The following is an 18,290-nucleotide window of genomic DNA, read 5'->3' as shown; positions in this document are numbered from 1 at the left end:
ATGTTTTGTCTGCTTTTACCTTATAGTAATGAGCAGGCTTGGTCATACTCCGGTTGAAATAAGTATGAATTTTTACCAGTTTCATTGGTAATGCAGCAATGACAAATTTCTTCTCCAAAGGAAAATTAAATCCTCCACATTTTCACGACTTCACCCTAAGCTAACTTTTCCCAATGGATTAGGGAATGGTTGATGTAATTATTATTGTATACCTAAACTTGCAGCTCTTTAAGGTACGTGAATAGTTGGAATTTTGTTTCTTCTAACAAATTGCTTTTTCAGAATACTTTTTAAAATCTTGATCATTCCTCAGCACGTACTACTTTTTTTGTGTGTTTTTCTCAGGGCTTTAAGTTTCACATTAAGGATTTTGGTTTTTAACACATTGGGGATTTTTTTTTTTTTCCAGTCTTATTGGTGGATCTCTGTATATGGCTGCTCTTTATAAAATGCAGAAGGATTACCGGAGTTGCAATGGATCAGGTTATTTGTCAGATCCAAGGCTTGTAGCAAATGGATTCCAGATAAAAGTGATAGAAGGTATGATGGTTTTAAAATCTTTTGGTCATACTGGGGCTTGTTTCTTTTGATTTAACAATTTAAATGATTGTTAATGCAGATAATGTTATTCTAGATCACCTTACCATTTATTAGCACTAGCATTCTGCTTTCCTTAACGCTGAGATTTGTACTTGGCAAATAACTTGATCTTGTAATCTTCTGCATAGAACACTGAGTAATGGAAACCGATAACTGAACAAAAAATTTTAACAGTATTTCAAAGAATGGTCTGAAATCCACATTTTCCTGACTCTTATTTTTTCTTCTTTTCTTAAAATGCTGGATCACGATATTCTTAATTGCCATTGTGACAGAATTTAGATTAAACTGATGAGACTTCCTGAGTCCCGGCAGCTTCTTCCAAGATGATACTTGCAGAAGCTTCTGCAAATAATGTGCTTTATCTGACTACTCCTCCTCTGCTGTTGAGAGGTCCAATAAGGAGCTGGATCTTGTTATTGACTTACTTTCATAACAGAGTTGTAACACAGAGCCCAAAGGGGCCAGTAAAGAGAGGATGACAGGGTCACCATCACACCTTTTGGTGAACTTTTTCTTGTGACAGCCTACTTTTCAATGCCTCTATGTTGATCACAGAATAAATCTGTTTCATATAAGATCTTTTTACCTTAGCAAGAGAGATGAAATGTTTATGTTTTTCTGAAGAATGATTTATAGGGATGCTGTTGGAAACCCAGGGGCAACCCAGCCAGAGTTTCAACTACCAGAATTCCCAGAAAATTCCGAGAAAAGCAGACGTCTTTCGGCATAGTACCTAGCTGACGGCTCAGATAAAAGATTCTCTATAAGAGCTGTTAGAAATGCTATAGCTGCGTGTGTTACAGATCCCCACATATGTACAGTGATGACAGATCTACTGTAGCATATGGGATCTTTTAAGGGTAGGTACAAAAAAGGGGTGTAGAGCAACTCCTTCACTGAGAGGCTGGCTTTTGGGAAGAACAGAGCCTAAGCTGTTTAGTGAATCATGCACAGCAAAAACCAAGGAAACTTATTTCTGACTGGCTAAATCCCTAGATAAATAGCAAAATTTGTAGAAGAGGTGTTCGTAGTAATAATCTTAGATCGAATGATTACAGGAATAAAGTGCATATTGTAGGAGGCAGCTCTTAAAAGGTTTATTCAGTCTAGCAGATCAAAAGCTGAGGAGACAGATATGGGAGAAAGGGATTGTGGCTTAGCTTTTTTGCTCACATACCTTTTTTACCTCCTGATATCTTAAGTTTGCTCAAAATATGACTAATGTATAGGCATAAATTGAATGTGAATATTTCAAGGCAGTTTCTAGGCAACAACGGAGGAGAGCTGTTGACCAGTCTTGTGGTACTGGAGTAGTTTTAAGATACCTGGACTAGTTTAAGAGCAGAATTGTACAATATAATAGCAAGGATCTCAACACAATAACTGGGAAGTAGTAACTGTCTTCCAATCCTATGTTCCTAAGTATGTAAAATTAAGGAAGTGGAATCTTGTGAGGAAACTGTTCTCATTTGGTTTGCAGTTGGTGAAAGTCAGAGTGCTTTATATGCACTATACAGATGAACAAACTGTGGCCGTGCACCTGATCAGTACCATATGGCTAGCCCGAATGAAGAATGGCAATCTAATGCAGTTCTTTGTTCCAGTCTTATATTTTAACTACTTGAGTGAAACGTTAATAACATCTGAGGCTTGTCAGTCATGTTTATAAGCTTCTGCTGCTGACATTATAGCAGTTAGAGCCTCTGTTATTAAAAAGAGCATGCCATTGCAGATGAAGGTAGAAGTACCAGCAAACAAATGGAGTTTCTCGCAGCCTTTTTTCCAACTGACCCAAGGATTATTACTTGACACTTCATCAGTCTCTCTTTTTCTCTTTTTTCTTAAACTGATCCCTGAAATATGCTGTCCTCTACAAATATGCTACTGTCTTCGACAAATACTTATTAAAGCCATTTTTTAGAAACGCATGTGTGAATTATTAACACTCTTTACATGTCCTTCTCTGGGAATTTCATTATGCAGTTTGAAGTTCTTTAATCCATATTTTTTTGCTGTATAATCTTCATGGAAAGTGACATCCAGACCAGGAGTGATTTGTACACTGAGACCTGAGTATTCTATAAGATTTCTCAACTTTGAGAGAACAAGTTTGTCTCATAAAACATTCTTCACTGTCCTCATAGAAGCTTTTTTTTGTTTGTTTGATGTCTGCATTTCCTACCTATTTTTGTGGTTTTCTTAAACTCAGACACAGCTTGAAAGGGAAGCGTTCAGATGTTGTTGAACTAGAAGTTGCCTCAGGAGAGTTTTGTTTCTTCAGGATGTATTGTCAATTGTTTGGGGCAGGGTTTGCCACTTTGCATGGTGGATGACAGAAGTCACAGCTTGCTGTGGAGAGTTGGATGACAGAAGTCACAGCTTGCTGTGGAGAGTTGCACTTGTGGCAAACGTGCATTTAACCCACAGTAGCTGGAGAGTTTCACCTTAGCAGCATCCATAGGAGCACACCTGAACCCTGTTCTCTGTGCGTGTATCTTTATAACTATTTTTTTTTCCCAGCTTCTTGGGTGAATTGGGTTACTCTTAGTATTTGCCATTTCTCAACTGAACTATCAAATCTTTCTTGCTGTCAGGGTCTGCTGTAGTACATTTGAAGGTCTGTACTTCCCTTTGGGACTTCAACCCTGACATGGTCCTATTAGATGTCCCTTTCTGATGGCTGGTTGATTTCTTATTAATAGCCACATGGCTTCCTTTTTCATCCTGGGTTAAGTGTTTTATTTTCTGTGGTAGAAAATGTTCCTTTTTCTGAGAGAGACAGCTTTTTTTATGTCACAAGCAAAAGTTTAGTTTCTTTAGCTTTGAATTTAAATGTGAAAGTGGTGTTTCTGGTAATTTCGTCTTGCAAGATAACAAACCTTTCTGTTGATCCATGTTGAATAAGTCTGTGGTGCCATCAGTAGCTCTAAGATACCTTCCAAAATAAGAACTTAGAAAACTTAGCTGCTTCAATTGCATGTTTGGCAGTTTTGGCCACAGAAGAAGCAGCTTTCGTTGACCCATGCTGTCAGTGATGACTCATGACAATCCTGAAGAGGACTGTCGGTCTAGTAGGTTGCATTGATTCTTTGTTTAAATCTTCACACACATTCTGCCGAAGGAGAAGTATTCTGAATATTGCTGCTCATTATGATATATTAAGTCTACTTGTAATACTCAGATATTAATTTGGAACGCGAGACCTCTTGCTTTAGTATGGATCACCTTGCTAGGACTGTTTCCCAGGTGAGTATCATGACTTGAATATGGTTCCATAGATTCATTACATATTTCCTTTTGGTGTGGGAGGTGTTTTACAGGACTGATTGTTTATTTAATAACAGGAAAATCTGAACAGCTGCCTTAATTTGGAAGGTGGCTTTGGTAATTCCCTTTTTGCACTGGGCTTGCGTCTTAATGGGTCTTTGTTAAAGATGCTTCTTCACAGTTTAAATTCCTACCTTTTTCCAACTTAGGGCACTGAGGAACTTTTTGTAAGGGTTTTGATTTTGATACTTTCTTACTTGAAAAAAAAAAAATCCACAATAGTATTCTTTTTTTCCTTGTTTGGATGACTTATCTGTAAGGGACAACTTCTCTCATAGGATAAAAAAAAATTAATTAGTTTTGCACTAGATTTGGCAGGTCTTGGGTTTAATTATCAGAAATTGAATCTTATTCCTTGGCAGTACTTGGAATTCATAGAAATACAACTATAATCTTTAAAGGCCAAAACCTTTTAGCTGCTAGTGAGGTGGTTCTGAATTTTAATTACTCTAACACCAGGAATCTTTCTCACAGGCATAGCAGGGATGTGCCTTATTCTGAACCCCATGGCACCATGTAACACCAGATGCACAAGCAGGCAGAAATTCACCTGTTTCTGGAAGACTGGACTGTCTTCCCAGTATTCAATTGGAAATTATGATACCTGCCCTAAGTCATGTCTTCCATTCTTTTTGTTTTGGCAGGTGCTAAACAACATCTGTATAGTAATGCCGTTTTGTTCCCCTTCTTATCCTCCTCCCTCTCATGCTCCACTTGTTTAGTTGTGGACACTTCTCTTTCTGATTGAGGAGCCCTGATTCTGATGCATTTCTGATTCCGTCGACAGCAAGACTGATAGACTTGAACTCAGCTTGAGCGTTGCCGATACTGTTAGTTGATCAGCAGTCAAGGCAGTTTTAATTTCAGAATTTTGTCTTCTGCTTGGAAACCCCGAACCCTGCCCTTTTTAGCAAATCTCCTGCCGTCTTAGAGTTTGGATGTTGAACTGCTCTTGGAGTTAGGACTGGGCTAGTTTTTTTTTCAATTGGAGAAGATATTTTGATATTAATAACAGAAAGCTATCAACTATTTATTTATTTATTAGATTTATTTGCTTAAGTGGGCAATTATGTCAGCCTTATATTTCCAAGATGTTTTTCTTGCAACTACTCCTAGTAGGTTTTTGAAAGGTCTAATTAGGCCTTTTCTTCCTAACAAGGACTCAGTTCCGCATGGAGTTTAGTTCTTGGTCTTTCATTTCAGAACTGTTTGAACTTCTGGCAGTGTTTTCTTTTTTCACAAATGCAGCCTTTGGATAGTTAGTTTTAGAAGAGTGTGAGAGTTGGAGGCCTTACTTGCCTATTTTATTTAGGATAAGTCTGTCCTTTGAATGCTCTCTCTTGTTGTAAGACAGGTATGTAATTTACCATTATTCCATATTGTTCAAAGACTCTATATGATTGCAGCCAAATCTGTTACAAGTATCCCAGATATTTGGCAGGCCAGTATCTTGTTTTGGTAGACTAAGGTATTCTGTAATGTCTCCTTGTTTCTCTTTATATTGATTGCTCAGCAGTCTAAGGAGTTTTCAACTAGTTTTTTTTCTCTGGGTAGCTGACAGTGAAAAACATGTTGTGAAATAGCTCAGAAAAAGCTTCTTGCTGTAAGTATGTCAGTTAGGCAAAATCAATGGTTTCTTTGTGGAACGTGCCAGTTGTTGTGATTTGCAAAGCTGTGACGCTGAGCTCCAGTCTGTCTTCCACTGCCCTCCCGCCCCTTCATGTTCTGGCCTTGCTGAGCCTTCAAGTGATGCTGCCTTTGGGACAGCAGTCTGTTTGCTTTTACTTAACTCAGTATTCAGGGATCTGCCAGGCATTTGTTTGCTGGGTATAGCTTGCAATGACCCCTACGTACAGAGAAGCATTTCAAGAAGTAAGATGGATTACTTTCCATCCAGTTCTTCTTAAGATGTGTTTGTTATACGTACCTTCACTGCACATCTGTCAGTCTGCCTTTGTGAAAGTCCTAGGGAGAGATGTGAATTCTTGGCTGGAAAGGAACTGAGAGCAAGGAACGCGTCTTACCTGGTTTTGTAACAGTGGGAGGCCTTGGGCCAAGGCAGGCTTTGAGGGTAGAATTGTGTGCCAGATAGAGCATGTGTACTCAACATTCGTGTACACAAAGAATGTGCTTACAAGGCCTCAAGGAGCAGTAACGGGTAAATAACTCATCTTCCTTGGTAATATAAGCTGCCTCAGCTCTTGTAACCGACCAGTGGAAAATCACGCTGCTACTTAATTTCAGTTTGATTTTGAACATAGACTGAGAGATAGTCATAGAGCATCACCTAATCTAGGTGGCAGCTGGAAGAGAACAGTTTTTCCTGGCTATCAAGAAGGAATTACCCAAGGATGATTGTGAATGCTTTGTTTGGAAAGAGAGAGAGGAAATTTGTAGCAATGAGAAACCCACATTTTTAGTCCATTGAAAGCTAGCTTATTTGTTCACTGAAGTATTTTCCTTGGAGGTTGCAAAGCATTTCATAGAAACTACCATGGAAACTGCTTGAAGACTGCTGTTTGAATACTCAAAAATCTTAACGTATATTTTGTAAAAAATTTACAAGTATACTGAGGCTCAGACATCTGCTTATATCATCAAGTGTTGCCGATATCAAAATTCCTGCAGACTTGCAGATAAATTTAAGTTAATCAGCATGCAATAGGCTACTTTTCAGTCTAAAGAATGTAAGCAGAAAAGGAGAATGAGCCACAAACAGAAATACCAAAGAAGAAAACTTTTCTTAGCCAGGACTTGTATAGTTTATTCTCACATTAGATTCTTTAAAGCACCCTTTGACTTTCAAATTAATGAGCATTATGGTGAAGTCAAATCTGGCTGTCAAAATTTACAGACAGGGAAATTGCTATTAGTAAAACTGAAGAGTATCGAGGATTAGCAGTCTTGTTAACAAGCATGTATGATTGGTTTACTGGATTTGGGAAGGAGAGGAGGGAAGTTTTCCATATCCAGAACCTCACTGTCATGAAATTTAAGAGGAAGCACTGGAAATACAGACTTTTAAACTGAAAATCTTAACATAATGAAATGGTCTGGAACAGTTCCTCATATCTAGTCTTTCATTAATTTGGATTAAAACGAAAAGAGCTGAAGGAGATGAAAAACATACTTTATCTTTTGCTCCTGTCTCTCATTGGCAGCCTTTCTCAGGGGGAAATATTGGCATAGTACATCATCTTATTTCACCTCGAATAACTGGTGAACTTTCAGGTAGTTTAACATTTTGCCTTAACCTGAATCTGGTCACAAGCTTACAGCAGTACATAAAAATTTGCTGGCCATGATTAGGGAAGGACAGCTTGAAAAAGAGAAGGAAGACAATGCTAGGTGAAAAAGGAAATAAACTTTAAAATTTAAAGCAGTGTTAAATATGTAGCTGGAAGGAGATTATGTTAAGGGGGGGGGCAGATGGTGTTTATTATATATATCAAATTCCCACTCTTATCATGAAGCTTAAAAAGGCCCAACAACATTATTTACCTGGTGACACACCCATATTTAGAAAATTTGTCAGCCTGCATGGTCCTCCTGTTCATCTATGCTCTTATTTCATGACTGTCAAATGAATAGTGCCTGGTCATAGATGATGGTCTCATTCTACTAGCTAATGGAAGTACATTGTGGTGACTTACGTTGCATATACATTTTTTTTTTTCTCACTTCTGAAATCTTTCACATTGTTCTTAGGATTAGGAACATGAATGATCCACTGTTTGTGGATCATTAGATTCTTTAAAGCACGCTTTGACTTTTAAATTAATGAGCTTGTTAGTTTTGTCCACTTTGTAGCAACCTATTTGTCTCCAGCTTTTTTGATTTTTTTCAAAAAAAAGTGTGTGACCCAAGCAGTGTAGTTTATCCTACCTGGGGCAATTACACGAGAGGGGGTTTATTTTCATTATGAACTGTATTCTTCCATGCTCTCCCTGTGAAGCTCTGTACTTCTTAGACTTGTACTGGAGGAAGAGGAAGGTAGCTGTGCAGGTTGGGTTGAGATTTCTGTGCACCCAACCTGAATGAGAGGAGGAGCTTTGAAGGACTCCATGAGGATATGTGAGCCTGACCCCCAGAGAACGTGCTTCTGACTGGGAGTGGAAGAAAAGTTAGCTGTACTGTCTTTTGCAGTGTGAATAAGAAGCAGTGAAAGAAGGTGTTTTATAACTGGCTTCTACTTTAATGTATGTTTAAAGCCATAGAAGCTTTAATTAAAGCTATGCTTAAACTGGGAATGCTGCAAAATGCTTTAAGCATTTAAATAGTGCCAGCTAGGATTTGAATTGAAATAAGCTCAAACATTTGTGATGTGAATAGGCATATGTCATCATAATGAAACACTGGACAAATAAATGCTTTTCACTCCAGGGGAGGAGCAAAAAAGTTTCCTAGTTGTATTGAATTTGTGAGACTAATTTACCAAGTGATTTTATATCAGTTTAATTTTCTCTGAATTGCTCCAGAATAGAAATTAAAGCAGCATATAAATTACTGTTTTGTTTTTGCATTTTCAGGTGCTTCAGCTACAGAAAGTCATCTGGAAATAGAAGGGATGGCAAATTGTCTGCCATATTATGGTATTTCTGATTTGAAAGAAATCCTGAATGCAGTAGTTAATGGAAATGCAAAGGAAATATATGAATGTAGGCCTCTCAAAGTGATAAATTACTTGGAGGTAAGATGTAAGTTTGGTTTTGAATATTGGCCAACTAAGCTTTTAATAAATCCTTAAACAGCTTGAAAATATTTCTTCAGCTTTCTGTCTTAATTAATGTAGCCCTATTCTAAGGAAAAGTTACTTTTGAAAAGGAGAATGCCATATCCTCTCCAAGGTGTATGGGTTCTGCATTGCTTACCAAAATACTTCCTTCAGACATATCCAAAACTAGTCGTCCAGTGTGAACTGATACATGCTGAGAACTGATGTTCACAAAGTTTCTACAGACAGTTTTCAGACTAGAAAGGCATTTCTCCATATTAGAACAGAACTGCAATTAAATTGCTTACAAAATATAGAAGGCAATTGAGTCCAGAACAGTCCCCAAGATTTAATTTCTTTATAAGTAAATCTATGAAGACGTTATAAAATGATTGAAGGTAATAGTGTATGAAAAGTAGGTGTTAATTGAACCTTAATTCTCATGTAAACCTCATTGTGAAAATCAGAAAGTGCATAATTTCCACTTAAAGAAGAAAAATTCATATGATTCATTCAAAGAAAGGACAGAGAGACAAGTGGAAACATTTTTTGCCAAAAAAAGCAAGCTGTCACTGGAATTAAGACATTGAAGTAAAAAATGAAGTCTCACATGCAGTGAAACCCATATGTTTCTGCAAATTCTTGTGTTTAGTTAACAGCAGTAACTTCTGCAGTTAAAGAAAGCACATACTGACAACCAACAGTCTTGTACGTCCACTCTGTTTAATGCAATAGTGACTGAGTTCTGCAGTGCACTGGCAGAGAGGAAACCATGTGTTCTTCACAAGCAGCCGGCATTATTAGTTGCCAGAAACTCTTCTTCTTGAGTAAGAGAGTCTTTAGTCTGTTTTCTTACAGAAGTTATTATGCAGCATTGGAACTGGAATGACTCTTGTTAATATTTTATATGCAAATAGGTAAAATTGTGCATCCAGAGACAATAATGGCTGTGAAGTTTCAGAGACAACCAATATATGTTGTACTAGTTAAAGCTGGAATAACTAACAATAGTAGTTTTTATCACTTCTTGTCCAGATGTTTCACTAATGCTATCTTTAATCACAGTTCTTAAGATGTCTGTACAAAAAGGTTTCCAAAGTACATGTTAAGTCTCTTCTTATTTTAGCTGTTCCTAACATGCTTTCCTGAATCAGGCTACTGCAAAATGAGGCATTTACACAGAATATGTGTTTTATCTTTTAAACACTTATTATACAAATCTTTCCCTGTCAGTTTTGGGCAGTAAGTTTACAGCTGCCTTTGGAACAAGGGATTCTGTTGTGTACTGCTGAACCACTCTCATGCACTCATGAAAGAAACTTAAAGAAGGGATGCATTAAGTGTTGAGACAGGAATGACTTTTAACTCCGTTTGGAGGTGGAAGCTTTATTTCCTCTACTTATGAATACCTATCAGGCAAATTGAGTGGGATGGAGTCGGTTTATAGAGAGAGAGAGAGAGTGTGTGTGTGTGTATATAGATAGATAGATACATATACACAAATATATGTGTGTATGTATCTACATACAGATAGATATACACACACAAATACATATAAAAGTATATATCAAGAGATTATCAAAGGAAAGCTTATTAAAAGCCATGTTGATCTTGTGAGGAACTGTTAGAAAGAAGATGCATGTGCAGCAGAAACAGTAGGTGGAAAATACATACTAACTAGAAAGTATATGGCTTGCTGTCATGAGAAAAAAAATTATTAAAATAAGCACTGGGTTTTTTCATCATTCTCAGGGGTAAACACTGGAAATGCCATTCACTGACATGGTCAGAATTGCAGCTTTTATCATAGAAGTTTCACGTTTGAGCAAGCAGCACGTCTGCAGCTTTTGCTGTCCTTTGGTAGACCCAGAAGAAACAACAGAGTAATGGTTAAAGAAGCAGCCTTCCTAGGTAAAGAACAGTGATCTTTCTTCCACTTGGAAGAGTGGGAGAAAATCCCAGACAAACATAATGAGAAGATCAGGTTAAAGCATTACAAACGCTGTTTCAGGTTTGTACAATGTGAAGGGAGATTGTATGCCACTTCCATTTCTGTCTAGGGAGCACTACTAAAGTACAGAAGAGAAGGCAACAGCAGGAAAGGCCCATCTTGGAGGAGGAAACAAAAAACCTGACAACTTATTTTTGAAGTTGCTTAATTCTTTGAGCATGGGTGCTTCAGTAATTGTGTTTAGCAGTCATTTCTGCTTTCTAGTATTCCGAGATAACTGGATAATAGTTAATACAACATTAGTCTAAAATTCCACTGTAGTATTTTTAAAACTTTGTTTAGCTGACTATTTGACTTCATTTATATTAGTGCTGAACTGGTAAACATCTTCAGCTGGTACTGGTGCCAACAGGAAATAAGATATTCAGAAACACAAAGCATCTTGCAAAAGTGGACCCTAAAAGAAAAAGAGTGCAAATGTGAGCAGGAGACTGGCTGTGTGTGACTGCATTGTAGAAGTGTCATGAAATGACCAGTAAGATATGTTTAGAGTTACATTTGGGTTTCTGGGATTTGGAATATTTATCAGCAGAAAATATAAGAGTGACCTTTAAACAGTGAATGCTGAATTCCTGCTTTCTGATAGCTCCAGGTTAATGTGTTAAAAAGTGGTACTTTAAAACTATTGGGGTTTTGGTTTTGTTTTTCCTTTCCACAGGGAGAAGCAGTACGTTTAGCTCGGCAGCTGCCCTTACATTTGTCAAAAGAAGATGTACAAAACACAATTAACAGGATGAAGCAACAGCTTGGAAAGGAAAATAAAGGCTGTGTTCATGGTCGTCCTTTTTTTCATCACTTAACAGATATTCCAGAAGCTGACAAGCAGAACTCCATGGAAATTACTCAGTAAATGGAACATTTTGTTTGGGATCATGTTTCTCTTGCTTAATTTTGATCATTACTCTGTATTTTCAGTATGTTTTGTGCAAAGCTTTTTGTATAATGACTTATCAGTATGATATGTTCACCTCCTAGAGACTTTTTTAATTTAAATTCAAATACTACTTCAAAACTTGAAATAAATACTGTAGAGAAACAACTCATCATTCTTTTTTTGAAGATTTTTTTTTTTTTAAAGAAATGTTCTCAACTAGTTTGATGCTTTTCTTATTGCTGCAGGCTTAGAAAATATCAATGTCAAATTTTTTTTTTAGATGCTAAGTGGTTAGAAGTTGCTTTCAACAGAGCCTGGCAAAGTTTATTGTACAAAGGACACAAGATGTTAATTTTCAAAGGAATGCCAGATAGCTGTAGGTATTTAAATGTAGCATTGCCATATGCAGTTATTACAGTTAAGTTTTTATGGTGTTGTATTTCTATTTGGAAATTGTTACCTCATGTAAATGAATATTGAAGTCCTAGTGTCCTGTATCCAAAAAGCTTTTCTCTAAACTGTGCAAATAATTCAGACTTACTTTTAACCTTAGCTTACAAAAGTCTGATTCTTGAAAGGACAGTACACTCTTAAAACTTTAGCTCAACAAAAACCAGCCAGTGACTCAAAAGATGAAAGGATCAGAGTCACAGGAGCACAGGTTAGCACTGGAGGGAGATGCCTGTATGTGTGTGTTATACACAAACTGCTTGGGGGTGGGAAACAGAAAACAGTCCTCACTCAAGGAGAATGCGGCCTAACTAGGGCAAAGTCTGCTGTATAGAGAGCTCCTGATTCTGGTAAAACATGTTCATTCTCTTTCTACCAGAACATAATGTTTACTCCTCTATTTCAAGTCATAGCCTGCTTCCATGAAGCTATCTGATTCTGCCTTCTGTGCATAGCAGATGCAATGTCTCTGGAAGAGTATGTTTCAGAAGTTTCAAGAAAGATCACCTGAAAATTCCTGTCCATCCCCCCTTGTTCTCTTAGCAAATGTCGGCACTATGAAAGTGCGGTGGTAAGACCTAGCTTTGTAGTGTTTCTGTGGCTGCTAGGTAAATGGTTGAAGGCTGCTGAAAGACCTGAGTGCAAGCTAGTTTGTGGGCAGGTGTATCGGACCAGACAAGCAGATACACAATCTGAAAATGTAAGTTGCTGATCTATTGCTCTGTATCGAACAATGCTGAACTGGTGAACTAAGTTAAGAAAACACATCACAGCAGTACATGACAACATATAAATTCCAATGGAAAGGTAATGATTGCATTTATATACCATTAAAGTAAGTTTATCCTTTTTTTTTCATACAGAAGAGAGGTTTATAATTTCAAACTGGAAAAAGGAAAAACAAGTACAGAAAACATTAACTGCACTCTACCAGTCATTTTAAATCACAGTGCTTGTTTTAGGTAGCCACCCCTATTAATTATAGTGTGTTTGCCTCAAAGTAGCTCTGTGAATCTTATGTAGAGTTCCTATATGTGCATTTGGAGTGAACTGCTTAGGGGGATGCTCTTGAGAGCGAGCTGGGAGTACCTTGTGCCCCCAGGTAGGTGAAAGGCAGGCTGCTCTGTTCAGCAGCAGGTGGCTGGGCCGTCAGCACATGTAGACTTCGGCTCCATTCACAACAGATGCTGACTTTTGCCCAGGAGCTATGTAGAGGAAGGTTTAGGGGACAAAGAATGGGAATGCATAGGAAAGTTTTGTTTATTACCTCTTCTGATATATGGAAGAATGGTGCAAATGCCCAAGCTGAGACAAGATGTGTGCTCTCTTCCTGTTGCTGTCTTGGGGTGTGCATCCTTCACAGATGCAAAGGAATAGGAGCACAAGAAAGTGCAGCCTCCTCTGTTGCTGTTTCCCACCTCTGCTGTGTGCATGTGTGAGGTCAGACTGGGAATACCTAAACTGTTGGCCAGACTTTCACCTGAGGCTTCAAGTGAGTGCCATGTGGTGGTAGTTAAGTGTAAATTGGGAAGGAGTTGTCTCTTTCTGGAGGAAGAGAAAGTTTGATATCTACCGCTATGCTAAGGGAGTCTTAAGACACATCCATGAATAAATAACTTTCAGGTAGTGCGCGCCAAAGGAGGGTCAGCAGCACAGGGACTGTTAGGGGAAAGAGCAGGGATGATCGCAAGGCACAAGCAGGCTATCCTTCCAAACTTAACTGGCGAGCGAGGCACAAGATGAGAATGTCACTGGAAAACCGAACACTTGCTGGCTTTAAATGTCACTCGGTGCAGAAGATGTGAATTTTTAGAATGGAAGTGAGAAGGTGGATGGAGACACAGGAAGGAGATGTGACTCTTGGCTGCGAGGTGGAAACAGGATCCCAGCCTTGCGGTGGATGCAGAAGGTTATAGTTTGTTTATTTTTGTTCTTGTTTGGATACAAACTGTGAGAGTTTAGAATAGCCCTTACAGTGAGAAAAGCCAAAGGCAAACTGGAGAATGGAAATTTATTACCAAACTAAGTTTGTTGGAACTTAAATGAATATGTGTGCCAGTTTTAGTCAGTTGGGAATATAATGTGTAGTATTTAATGAGATGAATAATTGCTAGTTCTTTTCCAAAAGGTAAAATAGCTCTATCTGAATTATACTGTAGCAAATGCTAGTATCTTTGATAAGACTAGCATCAACATCAAGTACTGTTGCAGAGGACAGGTTGTTTAATCGGTATTCAGCCTTGTAAGTTGAGGATAAAAAGTGATTGGTAAATTGGTATTCACAGGTGCGAAGCTGAGTTTAGTTGCTATGAAAGCAAATTGGTGTCAGACGTTCCTGTGGGTGCAGGTGCACCGGGTTAGGCAGCTGGGAGCTGGGTCTGCCTCCCTTCCCTCCTTCCTCCCATCTCTCCAAGTTTGCTGCACTTCACCTCAGAGGGCTGCTGTGCATTTCTTCCTTGAGAAAATGTACGTACAGTCTGTTTTCTGTCTCTGTGGGGCACTGGGGGTTGTGGTGTGGCTGGGTGCTGGCAGCGAGTGCCGCAGCACAGCTTTGGAGCTGCAAGCTCGGGTATCCACACCGCAGCACTTGTGGTTATGGGAGCCCAAGCTGAAGTGGTGAGTTGCTGCCATACCCTGCTGATGGGAGATGGCTTTAGGTAGGGTGGGTGTCTCCTTGCTTTATCCAGTGTGGACAGAAGGAAATGTTGCTTTCTGTTTCTAAAGATCCTCTTACCTTAGAGGAAAAACTAGCAGGGCAGGATATGGCAGGCGCCTGTCCCGGCGGGGAGCGGAGAGGCCGCCATGTTGTGCCCCAGGGTGTGGGCCCACACAGCTCTCTCCCCCGCGAGTGGCCAGGCCGGGGCCTTTCAGGGGACTTGCAGTATTTGCGCTGCCCTCTGCTGGCATTTTGGTTTTGTACAGCGTTGCCCAGCTAAAGGGACGGGTAGGCAGGTGTGAGGCTGAGGGTTGAACCAGCATCGGCCATTCCTTGTGCTTGGTTACCACCGGGCCGAAGTGTTATCACTGATGGCGCTGCTCATGGCCTGGGCGTTTGCCCTCCTAAAATATGGCAAGTGCGGGTTTCGGTGTTCCCTAAGCGATAATCGGGAGCTTTCCAGACTAAAGCATGATCTCGTCATGAAACTTAAAAAACCTTTTGTTTGGACGCATTTTTCAGAGAATGGTTGGTGTGGTCAGTTTGGGCAGGTTCTGTTGTGGTGATGTATTTGCAGCTCAAGCGTCCACCTCACCAAAATTCTGAAAAGTGGCATATTCTTTTAATAGGAAACAATTGAACGTCAATTTTCTTTTTAAATACAGGAAAATCTCACTGGAAAAAGAATTTTTTTTTCCCTGCAGATAAATATGGGTTTAAGTGTGAAATGGAGGTAGCGCCTCTTACATGGTTCTTTTCTGAATGTATTATGAATCTTAATCATGAATCTTAATGTTTCCTCTCGGTTAAGTACGTGTGAAGAGATTTGGGGTATTTCTGGGGATTTATTTTCTTCCTTTAGAAGGAATAGTAGCAGTTCAGTGAATAATAGCAAAAGCAGAGGAAGACCTAACTTATTTCAGGCGCACTCAGCAGTCATTTGCAACAGTAAAATCTGTATAATGTACTTTGTGATTTGTTAAAATGGACTTTTCTTCTGCATTTCCAAATTCTAATATGGAATAATTAAAATATCTAGCAATAGAATCAGTACTCTTAAGCAATGCACTGTTTAGTTATACAAGCACCCATTCTTTAGTCTCAGTTTCTGGGAGGAGGCTGACAAGTGGTGGGAGGCCAAAAGAAAAGTAGAGACTGGGAAAAAGGCTTTTTAGGTTTTTGAAAGGGTTGTAATATTTGGTCTTCAGAGCTTGTTTCATCTTGCATGCAAAGCAAGTCTGGTTTTGGTTTGGTAGGATTTTTGGGGTTTTTTAAATTAAACCTATAATACTGAATTAATTTTTCGGTTGTAACAACAATATCGAAGGATTTTGGATGTTTTGTTTCTTTTGTACCCAGCATTTAGCAGCCTAGATTGACAATTGTAAGAAACTTGAGGTACATCCATTTAATGTTGTGAATGGAAAGCTACCAGAAGTAGCTCTTTTTTTTTTTTCTTTTTTTTTTTCTTTTTTTTTTTTCTTTCCCCTCTGTGTGTGTGTCTCTCTAAGTATGGAGTATTATATCTGAAATTATGGAGAGTATAAATGTGGAAATGTTAAATCTTTTGTTAATGGCTTCGAATTAAGCACACATTGTTGCAGATGATTTGGAGGACTTATTTAAAGTAAATATACAATTTCAAGCTCAATTATCATTCATAGTTCAACTGAACATAGTGAGATATTAGGTCTGTGAATTTGATACAGTGTTACTTCATAATTACGATGCTTTTTTACAGTAAATTTGATATAGAACAGTTGCTAAAGGAAAGCTGCTGAATAGTGTGACCAACCAGTTTATGGGACACATCTGGTGCATTAGTTCAGGATGTGTGCTGCAGAAGAACAGAGCCTTTTGCACAAAACGAGAAGGAAGCTAACTCCACATGTATACGTTTTGCGGACATGCGGAGAGGTTAAACAATTACGAGTTAATTGTGTAAGCTAATAGGAGGAGTGTTCGTAATGTCATTTCAAAATTGCTAAGGAGGAAATGGAGGAGAATTATTGTTTTAAAATCTCAAATGAACAGTTTACACCTGTTAATGTTACATTTAGAACAGCTGTTTCTTTTATTATGAGTAAACGGATGCAGAAAGTAATGGAATGTTTTAAAGCAATATGTTAATCCTGTCTTCCACTACTGAACATTCTCACAATATCATGATTAAATATTAACTGCAATGCTGCTGTCATCTGCAGTTACAGAATTCTTACTTATTTTTGTAATTGCTTTTGCATCTGAAGTTGTAGAGGTTTATCCAAAGTTATTGCAGTCTTTCATCAACCCATCGTAAGCCTTTTTGCGCATCAGTAAATTGATTGATTGTTTTATTGGGCTGAATTACTCCACCAAAGCAATCCTGACTTTGGTTTTGCTCAAAGGTTATTTCCATATTTGTAATTTCACCCTGAAATGAAACAAGCTGTATTTATAATACAATACAATACTATGTGTACCTAGAAAAAAAAAAACACAAAACCCAAGTGTTTAAAAATCAGTGCCTAAACTGACCTGAAGTTTCCTAGAAAGCAGCACCTGCCGCTCAGATGCTCAAAGGTGATAGTAGTAGTTCTTCAACTGGAAAATACATCTGTCTTAATTTTAGAATTTCCCTATAAACATTCTAAAAAACATGGCTTTTCAGTGAAATAACATGCGATTGTGGAGCATTACTAACTCAGCACTCCAAGAACGGAAGCGCAGATGATTAATACTGTATAACTTGTTTGGCAGATTAGTTTTCAGGAAATGTAGAGACCAATGAATATGGCAGCTGCATTATTAAAATACTGTATTCAAGCCCAGGTCAAATTGTTCATTCATGCATGGTGTAACTCAGCATTAATTGATACATTACATTTTTTAGATATTTTAGATCACCAATATTTTTTGCTTCAGCACTTAAAATGCCTGTTTAAAATACTTACATGGAGCCAACGTTTTGACAGAGAAGTGCTGTATAAAGCATTTTATGTATGAGCATTCACTTGTCAGGTCATTGCAGTAATAAAATTGTATTGGTAGCACTAAGGTTCTACCTTATTTCTAGTGTCGGGACAGCCTGTTTTTGGAGGATTTTAAAAATGCTTAGTCAGGTTAAATTATCTAAATTGATATAAAATAGCAAAGAGGTAATGCTTTTCCTTGTTCTTGTTAGCCTGGTATTGTTTATGTTAGATAAATGAGAGAAGGTGTTCCTGACGAAAGGTAAGAGAATTTACTTTCTCAGTTTAAAAAAGGGAGAGAGGAACCCTCTTGTGTTTCAGTAGCTTTAAGAAAGTCCTGTCATCTCACTTCAAGAGAATGGAAAGGAAAATTATTTTGGAGGTAATTTGAGTTTATTTCATATAAAGTAGTTGTTGGAAGGCAAATGGTTTCAGCTGTGAGGAGCAGATCTAGGTATGATTCCTGTCAAACTTGGTGGAAACCGACTTGTAATAAATAGATCGTTTCAAAGCAACGTGCTGCTGGATTTCTGTTCTTCACTTAAAGCAGGCAGAGTTTGACGGTTATTTAGTCAGTTAACATTCCTGGTGTTCCCTGGCAGCTTAGGTGTGTATAATTTAGAACAAGAATCTGTTAACAGTTACCAAGATGTGTGAAACTATACATGTGTATTGTTCCCTCATCTGAGGAAGTCACACAGTTA

The 18,290-nt window shown here is 38.2% G+C and overlaps 1 protein-coding gene across 5 annotated transcripts in view; it reads left to right on the top strand.

The window, feature by feature from the left end:
• Window positions 1–11,698, top strand: part of PMS1 (PMS1 homolog 1, mismatch repair system component) — a 48,154-nt gene extending 36,456 nt beyond the window's left edge. For 3 of the 5 annotated variants that reach the window (XM_086750788.1, XM_086750785.1, XM_086750786.1), the window contains exons 11-13: window positions 410–540; window positions 8,460–8,620; window positions 11,314–11,698. In XM_086750788.1, the coding sequence (XP_086606914.1) occupies window positions 410–540; window positions 8,460–8,620; window positions 11,314–11,505 (484 nt within the window). In that variant the 3' untranslated portion in view covers window positions 11,506–11,698. Of the gene's footprint in view, window positions 1–409; window positions 541–8,459; window positions 8,628–11,313 lie in introns of all 5 variants that reach the window. The other 2 variants (XM_086750787.1, XR_015258902.1) reach the window with 2 other exon arrangements.
• Window positions 11,699–18,290: the final 6,592 nt, after the last annotated feature.

The sequence above is a fragment of the Chlamydotis macqueenii genome, chromosome 6 (genome assembly GCF_036417535.1).
Source record: "Chlamydotis macqueenii isolate bChlMac1 chromosome 6, bChlMac1.mat, whole genome shotgun sequence".
Taxonomy (NCBI): domain Eukaryota; kingdom Metazoa; phylum Chordata; class Aves; order Otidiformes; family Otididae; genus Chlamydotis; species Chlamydotis macqueenii.
This window is presented reverse-complemented; position numbering and strand designations above follow the sequence as displayed.